Genomic DNA, 18,429 nt, shown 5'->3' with positions numbered 1-18,429 from the left:
AAAAAAAAAAACCTCACGCTGGGTGCGTGTGCGTGCGTGCCCAGGATCCCAGGAGGAGAATGGAGGAGAAGGGATTGCGGCATGGCCATCACCCCTGGAGGTGTGATTTCTTGCTTTCTGTCTCTCTGTCTCTGTCTTTCTGGTGAGCACATGTGCCCTATATCAAAAACCCTCTCAAAAGAAAAAAAAAAAAGAAAGAAAAAAAACCCCAGATATATAATCTCCTACCTCTGAGAATTCTGTTCCTGAGAAGGAAGACAGTAGTAAAGATTTCTATTTGTTAAAATAGATAAGGTTTCTATTTGGCTTGCTATTTTAAATAAGACTTGAATTTTTTTTCCCTCTGTCACACTAGAACTATAAATAAGAGGATCATTTGTGAAGTATATGGTATTTTCAGCACTGTCATAGGCACTTAGGTGATTTTGGACATGTTTTAATTTGTATTATAATCTTCTCACTAGGCATATATAATAAATACAGTAAAATTCTGTGTTAATAAAATAATAATATCATTGATATAATATGAGCAGTATTCTCAACAAGTTAACACCTGGAAAAACCAATATAATTTAAAGTGAAATGTAGTGGCTCTCAACCACTATTTTAGCAAACCTTAGTTTTCGTAAGGACACTCGGTAATCTTTGGAAAACTGACAGGGGTCTGTCAATCCATATAGGCAATATATTGGCAAAGACAATTTGATTGCAAAACACAGAGCTTTGACTCAAATTAGAAATAGAAATGTCGTCTTTCACAAAACAAGAATTCCAGGCTATTATATTTAGACATGAAAAATCCAGTTTCTTTCCTTCTCTCCATCTTTCAGATGTCTTCATGTCTTTTTTTTTTTTTTTTCCTCCCTGGATATTTTATTCATGTTGCAATATGGTTGCCAACAGCAACAGATTTTTCTCATTCATATCCACTGGTAGAGAGAGCGAAAACCTCTTCTCAGAAGATAGGCCCTTTCGTTCATTCTGACAGGGCCAAGAAAGGTCACAAGTCTACTCCTGGACCAATTACACTGCACTAATCAGTCTTGCCCTCTGAACGGGCAGATGCTGAACAAAACAGGTTCTGATGAGATGACAGGGTCGTTGCTGGGCCAGGCACCAATGATACCCATCACACCAGTGGTGGGAAGTGTTATCTGGAGACCAAATACAGAACATGCCTTTGCTGCTATTTCTAAATGCCCTAGCAGCTCATTTGATCCATAAGATGCAGAGCCATTTTGGAGAATAGCTAAATTTAGCCAAATATTTTCTTCACCAAGAGATATTAAAATTATGACTACCATCATCTAACAAGGAAGGAAGGGAAGGAGAAAGGGAAGGAGGGAGGAAGGAAAGAATAGAGGGAAGGAATCTTCATAATGTAAACCTTTTAAATCATATTTCCTGTGGGAAAGTGGGGCCTTGTCTCCCTCTGCTGGAATTTTAGTAAAATAGTTTAAGGCGACCTTTTATTCATTTCCAAGTTTGCCTTTCATTGAAACCCATAGGCTTCTAGGCTCAAATACAACTTCACAAAAAGTTCCTAAGTCTTGTTGATAGAGTTTCATATGCTTGTCATGGTGCAATGGAGTCTCTGTGACAGATTTTGAGGAAAGAGGAAATGCTGTGGAATTCATCTGGGGCCTAAAGTCACAGTGATTGAGGACCTTTTCACAGAGTCTGTTGGCCGAAAGAGGGGAATGGGTCTGAGATCCTCTGAGCAGTCTTACATGTTTGAACATTAAATACAAAGGGACTCTTTGGGAATGGGTCTGAGATCCTCTGAGCAGCCTTACATGTCTGAACATTAAATACAAAGGGACTCTTTCGTTGCCCCCCAAAACAACTCAACTGCTATTGAATAGCAATGCTTTGCAATTGAGTGGTTCTTTAGCACTTTGAGAACATTTTCACATCCATGATTCCATTTGGCCCCAACACAAACCCTGGAGGTAGGCAAAGCACATTGCTACCTCCACTTCACTGATGAAGAACCTGAGGCCTGAGGCATGAAGTTGTTTGCCCCAGGACATGTGGTAATAGATGAGAAAATTTGTGCTTTTGATTCTAGGCCCTGTACCTTTTCATTGACTCTATACCTCCTACCTTTCCCTGAAATAGTGATCAACGCAATGATTTTATTTGGTTTTTGGTTCTATTTTTTAACTGACAGAGAGTGTGTGTGTGTGTGTGTTTGCCAGAGAAAGGAGGTGAGGGGTAGATGACTCCCTTCTCCAATGAAGCATGGTCATACCATAACCTCCATTTTTCCATCTCATCAGGATTTCAGACATGAATGCGCAGTGTGGTTTATAAGCCACTAGGGCTGGGATTTGAACTAATATCAGCCATGTGGGATCTGGCTTCCTATGCAAAGTGCTTAACAGATGTGCTAAGGGACTAGCCCTTTTTTGTCTTTGTTTTTAATTCATAATAGAGAATACATGTGCACACATGAGAGAGAAATGGGGTCATCCTCGACAGGTTCTGGGAATGCTAGATCCCCTTCCCTTAGCTCTCTAGCTCATCAGGATCTTGGCACACACTGCCCACTTGGCATGTTTTGGGCCAAGTGGGCCAGGGATCTGAACCCTCAGCCAGCTATATGAGTTCCAGTACCACAGTTCCAGTACTACACCACAGAGGCTGTGCCTGATTTTATTTGTGACACAGCCTTCTTACTTACCATGTTGCCCAACAAAGCATTTCAATGACAAAATTTAGTTAATAAATTCCAGATTATTCTCTGCTAATTAGAGGAACTGATTCATTTGAATGAATTACCATTTTGGCAGCAGTGAGAATGAATTTTTTTTTAATGAGGACACATTCGGAACTGTCAGCTCTTGAAGAAAAGAAAGAATGAGTTTTATTTTATGATAAAATAAATAGTTTTAAACTGAATTGGTGGGTAAATGAACAATAAGCGAGAACAACATAACACAAGTTATGCAGTTTAATGTATTACTATTCAACAGTTTTTAGTATGTGACTGTCTTGACTCAGGGATTAACTTTGGTTGCATATAATTTTTAAAAATTGGTTGATCTATGGGCCCAGCAGGTGGCATGGTGATAGATACGCTAGATTCCCACATGGCTGATCACAGTTCAAGTCCTGGACCTGGTGGCTTGCTTTCTCACTTTCTCTCTCTCTCTGAACAAACTGGAAAATAATAATAAAATAAAGTTAAATAAAATCATTGTTTAAAAATCGGTTAATATAAATTTTATTCTCTCTGACTCTGTTTAAAAATAAAAATAAAATATTAAGCCTCTGAGTGTGTTTTTTTTTTTTTTTTAGAGAGAGTTTTTTTTGCTATAGGGCATGTGTACTTACAAGAGAGACAGAGAGAAAGTGAGAAGTCACCCTCCAGAGGGGATGGCCCCGCCACAGTCTCTTCTCCTCCAGTCTCCTCTCAGGATTTGGGCATGCACACACATGTGACCAGCATTGAGTTTTAAGCTGCCAGGTTCAGGACTCGAACCATTGTCCATGATGTGGGAATCCAGCAATGTAATCATTACACCATCTGCTGGTCCCTTTATCTTTGTTTTCAAATTACTTGATTTGTTTTGTTTTGTTTTGTTTTTGCCTTAGGGGAAAAGAAAACACTGAATCTTAAGGTGACAGTGGAACTAATGATTTTTGTAGATTTGTGTCCACCCTCTGCCTTAAGGTTCAACTTTCCGTAGGGCTACTAAAAAGACTCTGAGTTTTGCTCCATTCCTTGCCACCCAGGAGAGCATTCAGGCCAGCTCTGAAGCGAAAGTAAGTCAAAGGTTTGTAGGGGATTGTGGTTCATTGTTGGTGGCCCAAGCATACCTTAGCTGTCTCACAGTATCATAACTACTACTTCAGCTTGAAAAAGTGTTGGAGCTACCCCAGGTTAATCTACCACATTTATCAATAGAAAACTGGTCCAAATGGTTGGTTGGTTTTGGTTGTTTTTTTCCCTAGTGGCTGTAAAGTCCCAGGAGGTTCTTATTCTTATTGATTCCATTTAGATGCAACTGGTAATTTCCTGTCTGTTTTGATCTGTGCTGGAGATAGAGATGGCCATCTCTATCCTTCTGTGTCTAATTATTCTGCAGAAAATGCTGAAGATAGCAAGCAGCTCATGATTTTTCTCAGTGGTTTTTTCTTGAGTTGAATATTCAGTAGTTACAGGAGGTGTTAAGTTTCACTAAAGTTGGAATTTCCATGGCTCATGCTCTGAAACCTCAGTGATAGGAATGTGCAAGTTTTAGAAAACTGTGATCATTTCACTTAAAAAGTGTGCTTTACTTTCAGGTCAATTTCCATGTGGTAATTAGTGGTCCCTGATGTTAAAAAGTAAAAAATAAACACCACTTTGTTCATTCCACCTGTGTGCATTCCAACTATTACTCAAACTACTTAGATGCCCATATTCATGTGCAATATACACATGATATACAGTAGATAAGAGCAGGATTATATTGTGGAAAACAAAAGACGCCTTTGTTCTTGGACACTATGACATTAAGGTAAGCAGTAACTGGAATCACAGGTGTACAAATGGTCCAGATTACTAACCCCATTTAGTCACACTGTTATTTACAAAGATGCTTTTAAATGTTTAGTAATGAAGAACATCTAAAACATTAAACTCTAGCTATTTCACTCATTCTTCTCATTAATAATGTATATGCTCATGTTTGCCTAGTGACTCAATTTCTTAAAGATATTCAAACTCAGATGGACTTTGTGATCACAGTTACACCTTCTAAGCCAGAAGGACATCTCAAAACAATGTGCTATTGTTCACTAAAAGGGTGGAGATGACTCAGGGCAAACCCCTCACTACTTCTGGAAAAACTACCTCAGACCAAGAGTCACCATAGAGGTCATGAACATATCAGGCCATTTAGCCTTGTCTTGCCTCTCCCATCTAGTAATCAAGCCTCTTCAGGGTGGAGGATGTAGGCCAGCTCAGCCTTAGGAGGCAGCATGGTATGGTGAGTGGTCACAATGGATGGGCGGGCAATTCGTGGAGAGGCCTTCACATTCCACCTCAAGGAGAATTGCCTTGGATTTGCTGATTCTATTTGCTTGCCCCATAATTGGCAGGGTTAAGGGAAAAGAAAGAAATCCTGAACTTTTTCAAAAGAAACGATGGCAGGGATTCAATGCTCAGGTGCTATGTCTGGTACAGAAATATTCTGAGTCTCTTTGTGCTCAGCTGTAACAGAAGCTCCTGGCACCAACACAGTGGTTTAGAATGACCCATTTATTTCTGATTTAAGATGGGAACAAGATTTCTGAGTGAGAGATGGAGGGGAGGACAGTGGCTAAATATTCTGTCCTTAGAGATGAGCTTCCCAGCAATTTTCAGCTTCACCCATAGGCACCCATTCTGCCCCCAGGAGGATGAAACAGGTCTGTAGCCATGCTCCACTTTGCAACCCTTCAAATGCCACAGTGGAGCAGTCATCAGGGGAAAATTGGAGACACGGTGCCAGCAGCTGCTGGCTACCCAGTGGAAGTAGAACAGTGGTGCTCTCTCAGGGAAATGGAAGGGTGGTGGGAAAGGGAAGAAGACTTGAGGCCAGAGGAGGGTTGTCAATCAGAGGACCTGGATTGGGGCTCAGTGCTTCTTTCAATTAGCTTGAGCTCTGTGATGGTCTGTGTCTGCCTATCCCTCCCACCCTGATCCCATTCTACCCATGCTACCAGGAAGCCAGGGGCCTTCTGGATTGAGCTGAGGAAAGTTAAAGGGAGACTGAAACTTCTCGGGAGTCATTTTCCCCCTCTCAAACTCCATAGCTTTTTTTAGAAGGAAACTATGAAAAATGAAAAGGACTTGGGACTAGAAGTCCTAGTTTCAGTCCTAGTTCTATAACTTGCCATTTTTACCTCTTATTTCCTCTATGAAACACTAATTTTACCAGGTTCTTGGAAGGATTGAGGGACTGGGTTCCTGTAAAAGCACTTGCTCATAGTTGCTATTCTTTGTTGGGCTGCTTGGTTTGCCCAAGATCAGGATGAATGAACTGATGGAAAAATGAAAGACTGGCTTCTTCCTCCTCACCATTCTCCGTCCTCTGTGCCTGGGTCCATTGCCTTGTCCCTACACACTCTGCTCATTCCTCTTCTTTCTTCCCTCTCCCCTGCAGAATAGACTTTGAAGCACCTCTGAGAATGCCTCAGGCAATGCAGTTGCCACCCATGTCCAGACAGTTCTTTCCCAGAGAAAATTATTTGAGACTTTAGTAATAACTTTTAGAAAAGAGTTAGTGTCAAGGCCAGCAGATGGGATGGTGGTTAAAGTACTGAACTCCCACATGGTTGACCATGGTTCAGCCCCCAGATTTGATGGTTTGAAAATCATGTCAGGTGTATGTGTGTGCATGCCCCAAATCTCATGAATAGATTGGAGAAGAAGGGATTGTGACTTGGAGATCCCCCTGGATCTCACTTTTCCTCTCTCTGTCTCTCTCTGATGAGCACATATACCCTATGCAAAAAACAATAAATAAATAAAGTGTCAAAAAAAAAAAAAAAGAAAGAAAGAAGAAAGAGTTGGGACCACAATAAAATCATAAACGCTGAAGGAGGAACACACACATTGCTAATTTTCCAAAAGTTCCCCAGGTGACTCATGGAGGTGCCTCAGTGTACAAATGCACAGAATGCTTTGGGAACACAGATGAGGTAATAAATTCTGCTTTGGGGAGGGAGATGTCAGAAAAAGTCACAGGAGGCAGTCTGACATGTGAGCTCAACTTGAGATGATAGGGTAGCAGGGGTTGCTAAGGTCTCACTACTTAAAGCCTGGTCTGCAGACCAGTAGCTTGGACTTGTTAGAAATATGTAATCCTGGGTCCCATTCCAAACTTACTGATCCACAATCTACATTTTCCAACATACCCAGGTTATTTATGTATGCATTAAAGTTTGAGATGTGTGGGCTAAGTGAACATGTTGGATGACAGCATTCACCACCACAAATCTGGCCAGTTTAGAGTAAACAATGGTTTACTACGGCCAAGGTTTATTTTTAAATTTAGCTTTTAAAATAAATCTGAAACCTAATGTTCTCAGTGGCTGGCCCAAATATCATTTCATAATACCATCTGAAGGTCAGGATTGAGTATTTTATCCCAATCTGCTAATGGGAGATGTTTTTAAACTGCAGGTGCTGACATTTGCCTGATGGCTCCGGAGATTGGACAGGCTGGGCCACAGGGCCTCCTGACATAGGATTTAGCTCTCAGAGAGAATAGTCCAGTTCACTCACCATCCAACACATGTAAGACACATAGCTGTCCTTACGGGTACCGTTTTAGGTTAGGCCACATGCCCTAGTGATAGGAAGGGAGTCACCTGCTTCCAAGTCAGTGTTGATCCCCCAGGTCATTGCCCTCCATTTTTTTGTTTTGTTTTGTTTTTGCTATAGAGTTTGTGTACTCACCAGAGAGACAGAAAGCGAGAAATCATCCCCCAGGGGGGAGGGCCACACCACAATCCCTTCTCCTTTGTTTTCCTCTCGGGATCTTGGACATGCACACACATGCGCCCGGCGTGAATTTAAGCTACCGGGTCCGAGACTCGAACCGCAGTCGACAACATGGGAGTTCAGCAACATAGTCATTACGCTAACTGCTGGCCCCTTGCCCTCTTTTGCAATAAAATGAATAAGTAAAGACATCTGAAGTGATAGTGTAGTGATAGGGACTATGCATTCTACTTGCAGATCATTACATGAATAGTACCATGTACCATTTAAATAGCATAAGTGGTGGAAACCCATTGTGATCCTGCACAGACCACCCTGAATAGCGGCACATTTCACAAAGCTAGCTTCCAAGCTCAAGGAGCCAACCAGATGTCTTAGACTACATCCAAGTTTCTACCTAGGTGTAGGGGACAATTCTGTTAGATATGTTTCAGCATAAACCAGATCAGTTTGAATTTTCTTCCTACTACAGCAGCATTTATGTAAGAACTGAATCAGGGGGACCAGAAGATGGTGTAATGGTTATGATGCTGGACTCCCATGTAGTCAACCACAATTTGAGTCCCAGATCCATGGCTTAAAACTCATGCTGGGCACATGTGCCTGCATGCCCAAAGTCCCGAGAAGAGAATGGAGAAGGGATTGCCCATGGCTATCCCGCCTTGAGGGTGACTTCTCACTTTCTCTCTGTCTCTCCAGTGAACACATGTGCCCTGTAGCAAAGAATCCCTTTTGAAAAAAAAAAATTGAAAAATATAAATTAGGATTCATATATCTAGCATTTACCATAGGGTTGAGCACAGAAAACACACCCAGGACTTGGCCTTTTACATAAAAGTTGCTTTAATGTCTGCTGTCTTACCCTCACCCAAGTTTACTTATTTCATGAGAGAAAGCGAGAGAGGCAGGAACTCCCAGAGGGTCTTCATGCCACAATCTACACACAACTTCAGTCAGTCCTGACTCATGGGCATACACTTGCCCAGTACTCTCAGGAAGGCCCTGGAATATGAACCTGGGGCCTTCCCCATGTGGTCTAGTTGTATTACCACTGTACCACTGCCTAGCTCTGATCTCTTCTGTGATAACTGAGGGAGTTCTCACTCCAAATATGTGGAGACAGAGGATGGCACAAGTCTTTGAGATGGCTTCTTCCCAAGCTTGTGATCCATTTGTAAGTACTGTTCTTGTATTGCTCCCCCATATTCCAGTATAATCATTTGGGGAACCACCCATTGAGAAGCATAACCCTCATCTAGGCCAAGTATGCCACTACATTTTTTGTTTCGTCTTGTTTTGTTTTTGAGAGGTTTTTGCTATAGGGTGCGTGCGCTTGCCAGAAAGAAACAGAGACAGAAGACGAGAAGTCACCCCCCAGGGGGGATAGCAATGCTACAATCCCTTCTCCTACATTCTTCTCTTGGAGTCTGGGCCCTGCATGCACACGTGCCCAATGTGAGTTTAAGCCACTGGGTCCGGGACTCAAAGCTCGGTTGATTACGTGGGAGTCCAGCAACATAGCCATTCTGCCAACTGCTGGTCCCACCACTGCAGTATTTTTAAACCCTCCAAAAGAATAAAAATATAATAATCTCTTCATAATAGCACCAATTCTCTAAACGTTTTCCCTTCCACCTATCTAAATTACTTGTGGTTGAGAGAGGAGTCTTCCTTACCAAAGATAGCTGTCTTCTTGGACTCTTACTCCTGCTCAGCCTCCTGCTACTAACTTGTCACAATGGTTCACAGTCTCTGTTTTTCTCAGTTTTTATGGTTATTTGCCCCCACTCCACCAGCTCCATTTGAAAGTCTCTTTCCTCCTAGTTTCTATGACACTACAATGTCTTCTGTTAACTGATGTGTTTCTCTGATTAGTTTTCTTTTCACCTAAATATACCCTCCCAACAAATGTCCAGAGACCTCCCTTCTTCCACTTTTCTGTTTTAGTTTTGTTCACATTCATAGCTTCATTGAGTGTATCTAGGAGAGGGGTTGTTCCAAATCTTTGCTTCCCTTCCAGACCCAGACCAGCATTCATAATTTTTTTATTTGACGTTTTCATTTTTTTTTCCAAATGCAAACTCCTCATTCCCCATGAATAATAGCTTTTTCTCGTATCTGATTACATCGGTATATAGACTGTGGCTCTCACATATAACTGAATTTGGAATGAATTTTCTCCACTATTCTTATAATTATTTTTCATATTCATTGGTTCCCTTAAACTAAACAGCCTTCTGTTTTTCGAATTTATAATCTCCCTTCTACAGATGTTTTCAAAAAGACTGAACCATTTATAAGCATTTCTGAAAGATTCTAACTTTTTACATTTAAAAACAGCAGAAAGCTCTGTTCGTCTTCAGCATACATGGCCCAGACAAGACCAGTCAAATTCCTTCCAGGTTTATTTTAGGTGGAATAGCCTAGAAGGACCCTTGACACCAGGGTCATGGAACTGGAAGGCTATTCTCCAACCCACACACACATACCAGATGGAGAAAACTTGTCTGCAGTGGGTAAGAATGAAGACACTGGTGGAAGGAGAGGGGTCACAGAGAGATGTGCTGAGTCTCTATTCTGAGCCCAGAGCCTCTCTGCTTGCTGTGAATTCCCTTTCATTCTATGAGCTCCTATGTTATCTTGCTGATAAATCTGCTTTTTACTTGTACCATTTCTAGTTGGAGACTGTCACTGACAACCAAAAGAGTTTGGAAATATACCAGTTTATATAGTGTTGGCAAATTAATTGATTTCTAAAAGATTATTCATGTTGATGGAAAAACCACTCTGTAAAATATTGTAGGAAGTTTATTTTAAGCCAGTGTGAGTGATGTGTCCTGTGAAAGCATAATCTCATGAAGCTTTGAGAAGGTGCTTGCCATGTGACTGGATCACAGTAGATTTTTTATACATTTTAGGAAAGCAGAAGCTGTAAATCTACTGGAGGTTGTCAATTGATTTGACTTGAGAAGGCAGGATATCTTGAAGTTGGGAGGGTTTGGGTTCATAAGACATGGGTAGACTCAGTGGTTCTTGTGTTTATTAGTGACTGAAGGAGCAAGGCTGTTTTTAAACCTTGGAGTCAGCAGAAAGAAAGATGTAAGCTTAACTTTAACATAGATAAAAGAATTTACTCATCATTATGTGATGTATGCTAGAGTCAGGAATATGAAGGTAAGCTATGATTACTGAGGCAACGTAACTTCTTTAGTAAGATTGATGGCTTTCCCCAGGGCAAAGAAAATGTCTTGAGAGTTCAGTCCATATTACTTCCCTGCTCGAAATACTTCTTGTTCCAACCTGCATTTCTAAACTTAAAGGTTTTGTGCATTCCATGAGATGTTTTTCACTGTTCCCTGAGCATACTTGAAATTTCTCTCTGCCATGTCATTATCCCCTCCCTTCTTTTTCTAGCAGTTGAAACTACATCCATCTAAATTTACCACAAACAGCATTCATCAAATCATGTGATCTTTCCTTCCTTTGAATCACACCCACTAAGTTTTCTTAATGATGGAAGGGTCCGTCCTTCCTTCCTTCCTTCCTTCTTTCCTTCCTTCCTTCCTTCCTTCCTTCCTTCCTTCCTTCCTTCCTTCCTTCCTTCCCTCCTTTTATTTCAGACAAAGTCTTACTATGTTGCAATCGTCCTGCCTCAGCCCTTCGAGTAGCTGGGACATGGGCACACCATCACACCTGATTTTTAGGGTGGGCAAGCAGTGCTCCCTAGGTCTCCCATGTGGTCTTAGCCAGCTGAATACCAGTGGCAACCAGCTTTCACTACTGCCTGACTGGGCCCCCACTCATTTCGTTTTTCTTTTTAAATTTTGCCATAGAGCACGTGTGCTCACCAGAGAGACAGAGAGAGAGGCAAAGAGAGAAAGCATCCATCAGGGGAATTGCCCACAGCATAATCCCTTCTCTTTCATGTGCCTGAGGATTTTAGGCATGCATGCAGGTGCATCTGGCACGTTTTTCAAACCACCAGGTCTGGAACTCAAACTGTGCAGTAAGCCATCTGGGATCCAGCCACTTTAACCACTACACTACCAGCTGGCCCCCAAATTTAAGTTATTTGTCTGTCACCACTTCATTACCCACAACAGCACAAGGCCTTGAGGAAAAGTGCTCAATAAATGTTGAATCTTGGCGTCAATGAAGTATATCCAATCACCAATTTTTGTATAATACCAATTTCTTTTATTATGCCATGCACTTTTTTCATAATTTAGTATCAGTGAAATCAAGTTTCAACTTATCATTGCTAGCATGGTATGATTTAATTAGTAGCATTTTTTTCCCCACAAGTGATACATAAAATGTGGGTACATTTTACATCTGATGATGTCTTATATTCAGTGAAATAAAGTATCTTTCAAGCATCCCTGATAACATTTGTGTTTGTCCTCTGTCTTCCTGTCTCTAAGATGAATCATTCTGTGTTCTCAACATTTCTTTAATTCCTCTTTTTTCTTCTACCGTTGTTGTTTTCTTCATTTTAACTCCTTTAATTTTCTACTCTTTTGGAATGAATTCATTTATACTGCACATAAGGCAGTACTAAATACAGTGGTGTCATTGTATCATAATCCTTATGATAAAAACACAGTTTATGATTCTAAACATGTTCGCTACAGAATATATATACACTAGCAAAAATACATCTTTATTTGTATTAAGTTGTGAACAGGCAACCATGTTATCTGAGCCACATTATGAAGACAGTGTAGTCAGGAGTAGAGTTTAAATTGAAAAAGTAAAGGGAGGAAAAAAGCAACATAATATATTTAATGACAATGTAGTTATCATTCTTTGAGCAGCGCTGTGGGCCAGGAGACTCTCTAGACATGTAGGTTTTCTAAACAAGTCAAGATGTGCTGTACCATCTAATTACCCTTGTTTACACACTTATTCTTCATTGCTCTATGAGGCTGAAAATCCAGTGGTCTTGAGTCAAAGAACTCCATGGAGGAGTTGTTGTTCTCATAGCTCTGGAATGGTGGGGACCTGCCATGAGCCCTAGTCTTAACGTAAAGAGCTGGTCTTTGATCTCTTCCCACAGCTTGAAACCCAGCCTAAAAGGATGAACTGCTCCACAAACCCTATACTCCACAATTCCAAACTTTTCTCTCTCAAAGCATTTACTCAGACTGATCCTTCACGTAAATCAGTATTGTTTAATAGAATTTTCTGCCATCGTGGAAATGGTCCATAGATCTGCATTGTCCAATACAGTAGCCACTAGCCTCTACAGCTATTGATCAGAGAACTGGAAGTGTGGCCAGTGTAACTGAGAAACTGAGTTTTCAGTTTTATTGAACTTTAATTGAAGTTTAATAAATGTTGACCAGTGGCCACCATGGTAAACAGCACAAGTCCGGCATGTACTGTGCCTCATTTCTTTTCCAAATCTTTGACCTTCAAGAGACATTTCAGAGGCTGCTTTCTCTGTGAGATTCAGTCTTCCAGTTAGGACACTTACTTTCCTTCTTTGGAATTCCCATCACTCATCGAGTCATTACTGTGGCACCAAATATTTAAAAAATATATTCGTGTGTCATGTCTCAATTAATCCCCTCTCTGAGAACTGTGACTACTCTTAATCTTAACTTGGATCCCAGTATACATAGTGCAGGGATGCTTTAAAATGTCCATTTCCTGAATATACAATGGCATCACAGTAATTAACAATAGGGAATTGACAAGGGTTGTTTTGTGGTAGAGGATTAACCTTGCCCCCCAAAAAAGGGTTGAGCCTTGGCCTCTAGCTCCTGGAGTTCATTACTAAGCCCTTGGGCTTTCCTGGCTGAAAGAAGGGCTTTTTTTTCATTGGGATCTTTGGGCCATTCCACACTGTCTGTGCTAACATTGTTATTTATGATTGGGGCCTTGGAACATAAGGTATCAGCTCAGCCTCTGGAGGGATTAGAGAATAATGTCATCAACATGGCTGACCCTCAGTATAAGCTCTGTACACCTTGGTGAGCTGGAGTGAGGTTCCCTGGTTGGCAATCCTCAGTGCACATGGTCATACATCATTGCTGGGAAAATAGGTGCTATCTCTGTGACCCCACTGGGGGAGGGCAATTGAGAGTTCTATGCCTGGTGTCTCCTGGACCCTGGCTCTTCCCTTTGCTGATTTTATATTATTTTATTTCATTTTCTATATCATTTATTTATTAGGTTGTTGGGAAAGTCATGTCGTATTTTTCTGTTTTTCTACACAAAAATATGTCATGACTTTCCTGACAACTCAATAATTAGGTTATTGGCGAGAAATTTAGAACACAAATTTCTGAGGATAAACTCTGTTTGTAAGGGCAAACACAGATTGCAGGTAGCCCTGGAGCTGAGGAATAGCTTTGGTAAAAATTTTTTGGTAAAATTTGCAAGTCCACCATTTTCTGATCAACCTTACCCTGCTCTGTAATCTCGTATTTCTTTTTCTCTGTGTTGAAGATCTCATATTCTTGGTGTCAGGACTTCTGTAGCTTTTTTTTCCCTTGAAGAAAGCATCAGTAAGGTGTTTTGGGATTTTTACTTTGTTAATATCAATTTTTGTGGAGGTGGCAATGACAAATTTCTGATGTGTTCTACATAGTGGAACACAATTGATAACCAGAGGTCCAGTTACAGTAGCTAGCCACTGCTCAGCTGCTTCAACCACTCTCTTGCCTCTGTGACGTCCAGTGAGGATGGTCAGTGTCCCAGGAGAGATGCTGGCTCGCAGCTCTCTCATATGCTGACTGAAGGTTGTTTTGTTTTTGCCATGGCTCAACAACTTTTGAGGCACATCTTCAGTAGGATAATATTTAGGCATTTTGCAAAGTTTAACCACTAAGGTACCATCATTATTTTCCCCATCAATTGATATGTGACAGTGGCAAGAACCTTCTTTTTCTTTTCAATCCTGGATTCAGTGGCCAAATATTTCCTCTTGTACATGACCTTCCTGAAATACATGGCAGATTGGGAGTATCTGCTAATTCACTGGACTAGGACCAGATTTCTGCTGCAATGGGGCTTCCCCTTCTTGGGCTTTTTAGCCTTGGGGTTACCCTTTTTAACCTTGCCACTGGCTTCAGGTTTCTTCTCCTTAGTATCCAGCTTCTCAGCTCTTTCACTCACCATCTTGTATAATGGAAAAGAGCCCTTCACTGATTTTAATCTATATCTTTTTGCTGTAATAAGTTGTAACCATGAGCATAATGGTTTTTCTGAGTTCTGTGAGTCCTTCTAGAGAATAAACCTGAGAATAGCTTTGGGAGCTTTCTAAATTTACAGTCACCCAAGTAATCATAATGGTGCCTAGAGCCAGCCCAACCAACAGTACAGTCCCCTGAAACCCCGCCCAGATCACTCAACCTCTGCACTGGTGGGCTTGAAGCCATGACTCAGATGAGAACTGCAGGACAGAGATGATAAGTTTGGGCATCAACATGGTCAGTGGACTGGTACAAGTGTCTGGGACCAGGATTACATAGTATATGTGCAGACTTCAAAAAGTTTGTGGAAAATTAAATTAAAATCTGTTATTTTGGTGCAAAGATTTTTTTAACTCCATGCAGTTTTTTCTATAGTATGAATTTCCCATGAACTTTTTAAAGACCCTGAATGTGTGGGAACAGAGGAAATGGATGGGAACTGATTCAGGGGACAGACTAGAGAAGCTAGGGTACACAGAGTGACTCTGTGGTCAGACGTGGTGAGGAAGAGAGTGGATCAGGTTAAGCCCCTGACCTGAAACTTTTGGAGGCTCTGGTTTTCCTGTGTGCCCTAGTTCTCAGGAACTAAAAATTCCTGCCCCTGGAGGTCATGAGCTATGGAGCAGACTCCACAGGCCAGAGCTTACTTAATTTTAAAAAGAGGTATGCCCTCTTTTTTGCTGTACTATTTATCTGCCCTTGACTAAGGTTTATAACACATACCCAGACTCAGGCAAAAAGCTGGTATGGACAGCAGGGATGAGAACAGAACAGCTTTCTCTTCAGCATGCATGGAATCTGAGGTGGGTGTTCCCTTGTTGCTCCCTCAGAACAGTCTTCTGACACCTGGTGGTTAAGGCAACTGGATCCCACATGGCTGAACATGCATTTCTAGTCCCAGACCTGCAGTTTGAGAAACATGCCAGACATGCCTGCGTGTGTGTCCAAAATTACAAATGGGGGCAAAAATAGAGGAGGGATTGCAGCATGACCATATCCCATGTGGGATGCTTTCTTCTCTCTCTGTCTCTCCAGTAAGCGTATGTGCTCTCTGACAAATTAAAAAAAAAAAAAAAAAAAAGAAGTGGTCCCTTATCAAAACCATATCCTTCATACACCTGAAATTCCACTAATTAGAAATTCATTTAAGTTAGCCTGCCATCACCTAAAATGAATGAAGAGAAATGGTCATTCACAACTTAATGTAGATTCAATAAATCAGATTGCGTTCCTAACTCTGACATTACCTGCAGTAGAGGAAAGGATCACTGGCATGTGGAAGTCAGAGAGAAGTCATTCTAAAGTGTGGGGTCCTCCTGGATAGAGTAGACGGGATCCTTGTGATCGAGGCAGGGGTTGGACACAGGGATTATTGAGAACACTATTCTGCTGCAGTGGAGCCCAGAAAAAGAGGCAGGATGGCATCCAAACAAAATTTCACAATAGATCCGTGACCACTTCCTCCCAAGACCAAGTTTTGTTCATTTATTCTCAAATTTCACCCTTCTCCTCAGCCTTCCACTTGTTCTGCATGGAGATTTCAGGAGAGAAGTGTTGATCTGGTTTGCTGAGGGTCTCACAGGACACTGGAAATGCTTTTTCTAGACAGAGCTAGGGATAAAAGTGCCAGGAAACAGAAGTGGGTCTGTGGGGTAAGCAAGGTTGAAGGAGGGAGAAGGGCAGAAATGCATAATGCCATGTGTAGAATGAACATGACTTCAAGGAGTTCTCTGAAGTAAAGACTATTTGTTCCTTTCCACAGCATCTGTCACTGAGAGGGAATTCAATATTTAATGAATGATTGAATGAATCATCTTTCCTAGAATTGCAAAACCATGTGGGTTGCCAGGTGCACACAGGCCAAATCACTTCCTATCTGAGTTTTTTTCCTAGGTAGGCACTTAATCTAGTTGTATGGGTTCACAGATTCTTTTGTTCTTAATTTCTTGTCTCCTTTCCACAATGCCTCTAAACTTGTCCTTCATTTCCCCCTACCCCTCCACAACTGAATCCTAGACTTCACGGGAGTCTCAGAGTATCTGAGAGAGTCTTTTTTTCATAAGAGGAGAGTTCTTGTGAACCAGTTCACACCCAAGAACAGAAGACAGTTCCAGAGAGATGTGAAGAGTGACAAAGAGCCCAGGATGAATAAGGAACACACCCATGAGGTCTGGGGTAAGGGCAGCAGGGAGGCTCCTGGACTCCTTTGAGGAAGTAGGTGCTGCTCATGCTGGTTCAGGAGCTGCTGCTGCTACTAATAAGGGGAGCATGGTCAACAGGTCTATGTGCCAGCAGCTGGCCAGGCCCTACAGATGTCCATGCCCTTTCCTAAGCACAGCTTTGGAGCCCCTAGGAAAACACTGACCAATAAATTAAGTTGAAAAATATGTAGGAGGCAGGGAATATCATCCTGGAGTATTTATCAATGGCGTGAGTATTCTGGAAGATACGAAGACCCATCTGGCCCTTCAGAAGCCCCTTCTTCCTGGAGGCATTGGCTTCATTGCTCAGGGCCAGGTGGACCACTATTTTGTCTTGCCTTTCTTCTTCTGTCAAAATATGGCTTCTTGGGTACCCAGCCAGACTGTTGGCCTCAGATTCACTGTAGCTTCCATCCAGCATCATAGTTTTTGAGTGAAGCATTCCACACATGCATGGGATCTACGAGCAGCAAACACAGAGGGCATGGTTAAGGGGTGTGGAAGTTTGTCAGAATAAAAACGGACTCATTTGCATCAACCCTAACTAAATCAAGTCAGGGAAGGCTGTGGAGGAGTTGTTTTCTCATGCTAGCATATCTGACAACAAGAATTGTTATTTAAATAACTGTCAGGGGACCAGTAGGTGCATGGTGGTTAAGGCACTGGACACTCCCACATGGCAGATCACCGTTCAAGCCCCAGACCTGGTGGCTTGCTTTCTCTCTTTCTCTTTCTCTAATCAAATTAAAATGAATGAACAAATTAAATAAATAAATAAATAACTCTGTCAGAACCACAACCTTGCACAAAGACCACTGTAACCTATCACGACGACTACTTTTGCAAGGACATCTGCACAAAGACTACCATGTCCAACCTTGGACTGAGGCCACCCTTGTTATTGATCCTGAGAGTCAGGTTTTTTTCTTTCCCTCACCCCTCCCACTTGCGTTTTTTTTGCCTTTAAAGCCTCCTTGAACATTGCATTTGATAGTAGGTGGACGAATATGGAAGATTTACTGCTGAGTGAAGCAAGCAAGGCTATGAAAGATAGTGTATGTCTCCACTTATATATACTGACTGCATTCTATGGTGGAAACTGAAAGATTAGAGGATATAGAAGCATAAAAAATGTTTATGGATACTGGAGACAGTGTGGGAAGAGGGTAGGAGAAGAGGAAGTGTGTGAGGAATGCAAGGTGAAAAATAGAAAGGCAAGACATTTATGGGACACAGAAATAGATGATTATCTGTTGATCATGTGTACAGTATCCTCAACTGGACTGATATGAAGTATATTCAGGTTGGGTAAATTCCCTTTACAAACTAAGTGATGTATAGTGATTGAATGTATAAAATATATTAAAATATAAATTTTTAAAATTAAAAATAAAAAGGGACCAGCAGTTAATGTAATGGCTATGTCGCTGAACTCCCATGTAGTCGACTGTGGTTCGAGTCCTGGACCTGGTAGCTTAAATTCATGCTGGGCGCATGTGCATGTGTGCCCAAGATCCCAAGAAGAGAATGGAAGAGAAGGGATTGT

At 41.5% G+C, this 18,429-nt stretch overlaps 1 protein-coding gene and 1 long non-coding RNA gene across 3 annotated transcripts in view; one reads left to right on the top strand and one right to left on the bottom strand.

The window, feature by feature from the left end:
- The window catches only part of LOC106735578 (uncharacterized), a 72,168-nt gene that overhangs the window by 37,720 nt on the left and 16,019 nt on the right, over nt 1-18,429 (top strand). The window lies entirely within an intron of this gene.
- GABRR2 (gamma-aminobutyric acid type A receptor subunit rho2) overlaps nt 15,743-18,429 on the bottom strand; it is a 63,742-nt gene continuing 61,055 nt past the window's right edge. For both annotated transcript variants that reach the window (XM_006155299.3, XM_006155300.3), the window contains exon 9: nt 15,743-17,343. In XM_006155299.3, coding sequence (XP_006155361.1) covers nt 17,032-17,343 — 312 coding nt within the window. In that variant the 3' untranslated portion in view covers nt 15,743-17,031. The remainder of the gene's footprint in view (nt 17,344-18,429) is intronic.

This window comes from Tupaia chinensis, unplaced genomic scaffold, assembly GCF_000334495.1.
Source record: "Tupaia chinensis unplaced genomic scaffold, TupChi_1.0 Scaffold000444_1, whole genome shotgun sequence".
NCBI classification, from domain to species: domain Eukaryota; kingdom Metazoa; phylum Chordata; class Mammalia; order Scandentia; family Tupaiidae; genus Tupaia; species Tupaia belangeri.
This window is presented reverse-complemented; position numbering and strand designations above follow the sequence as displayed.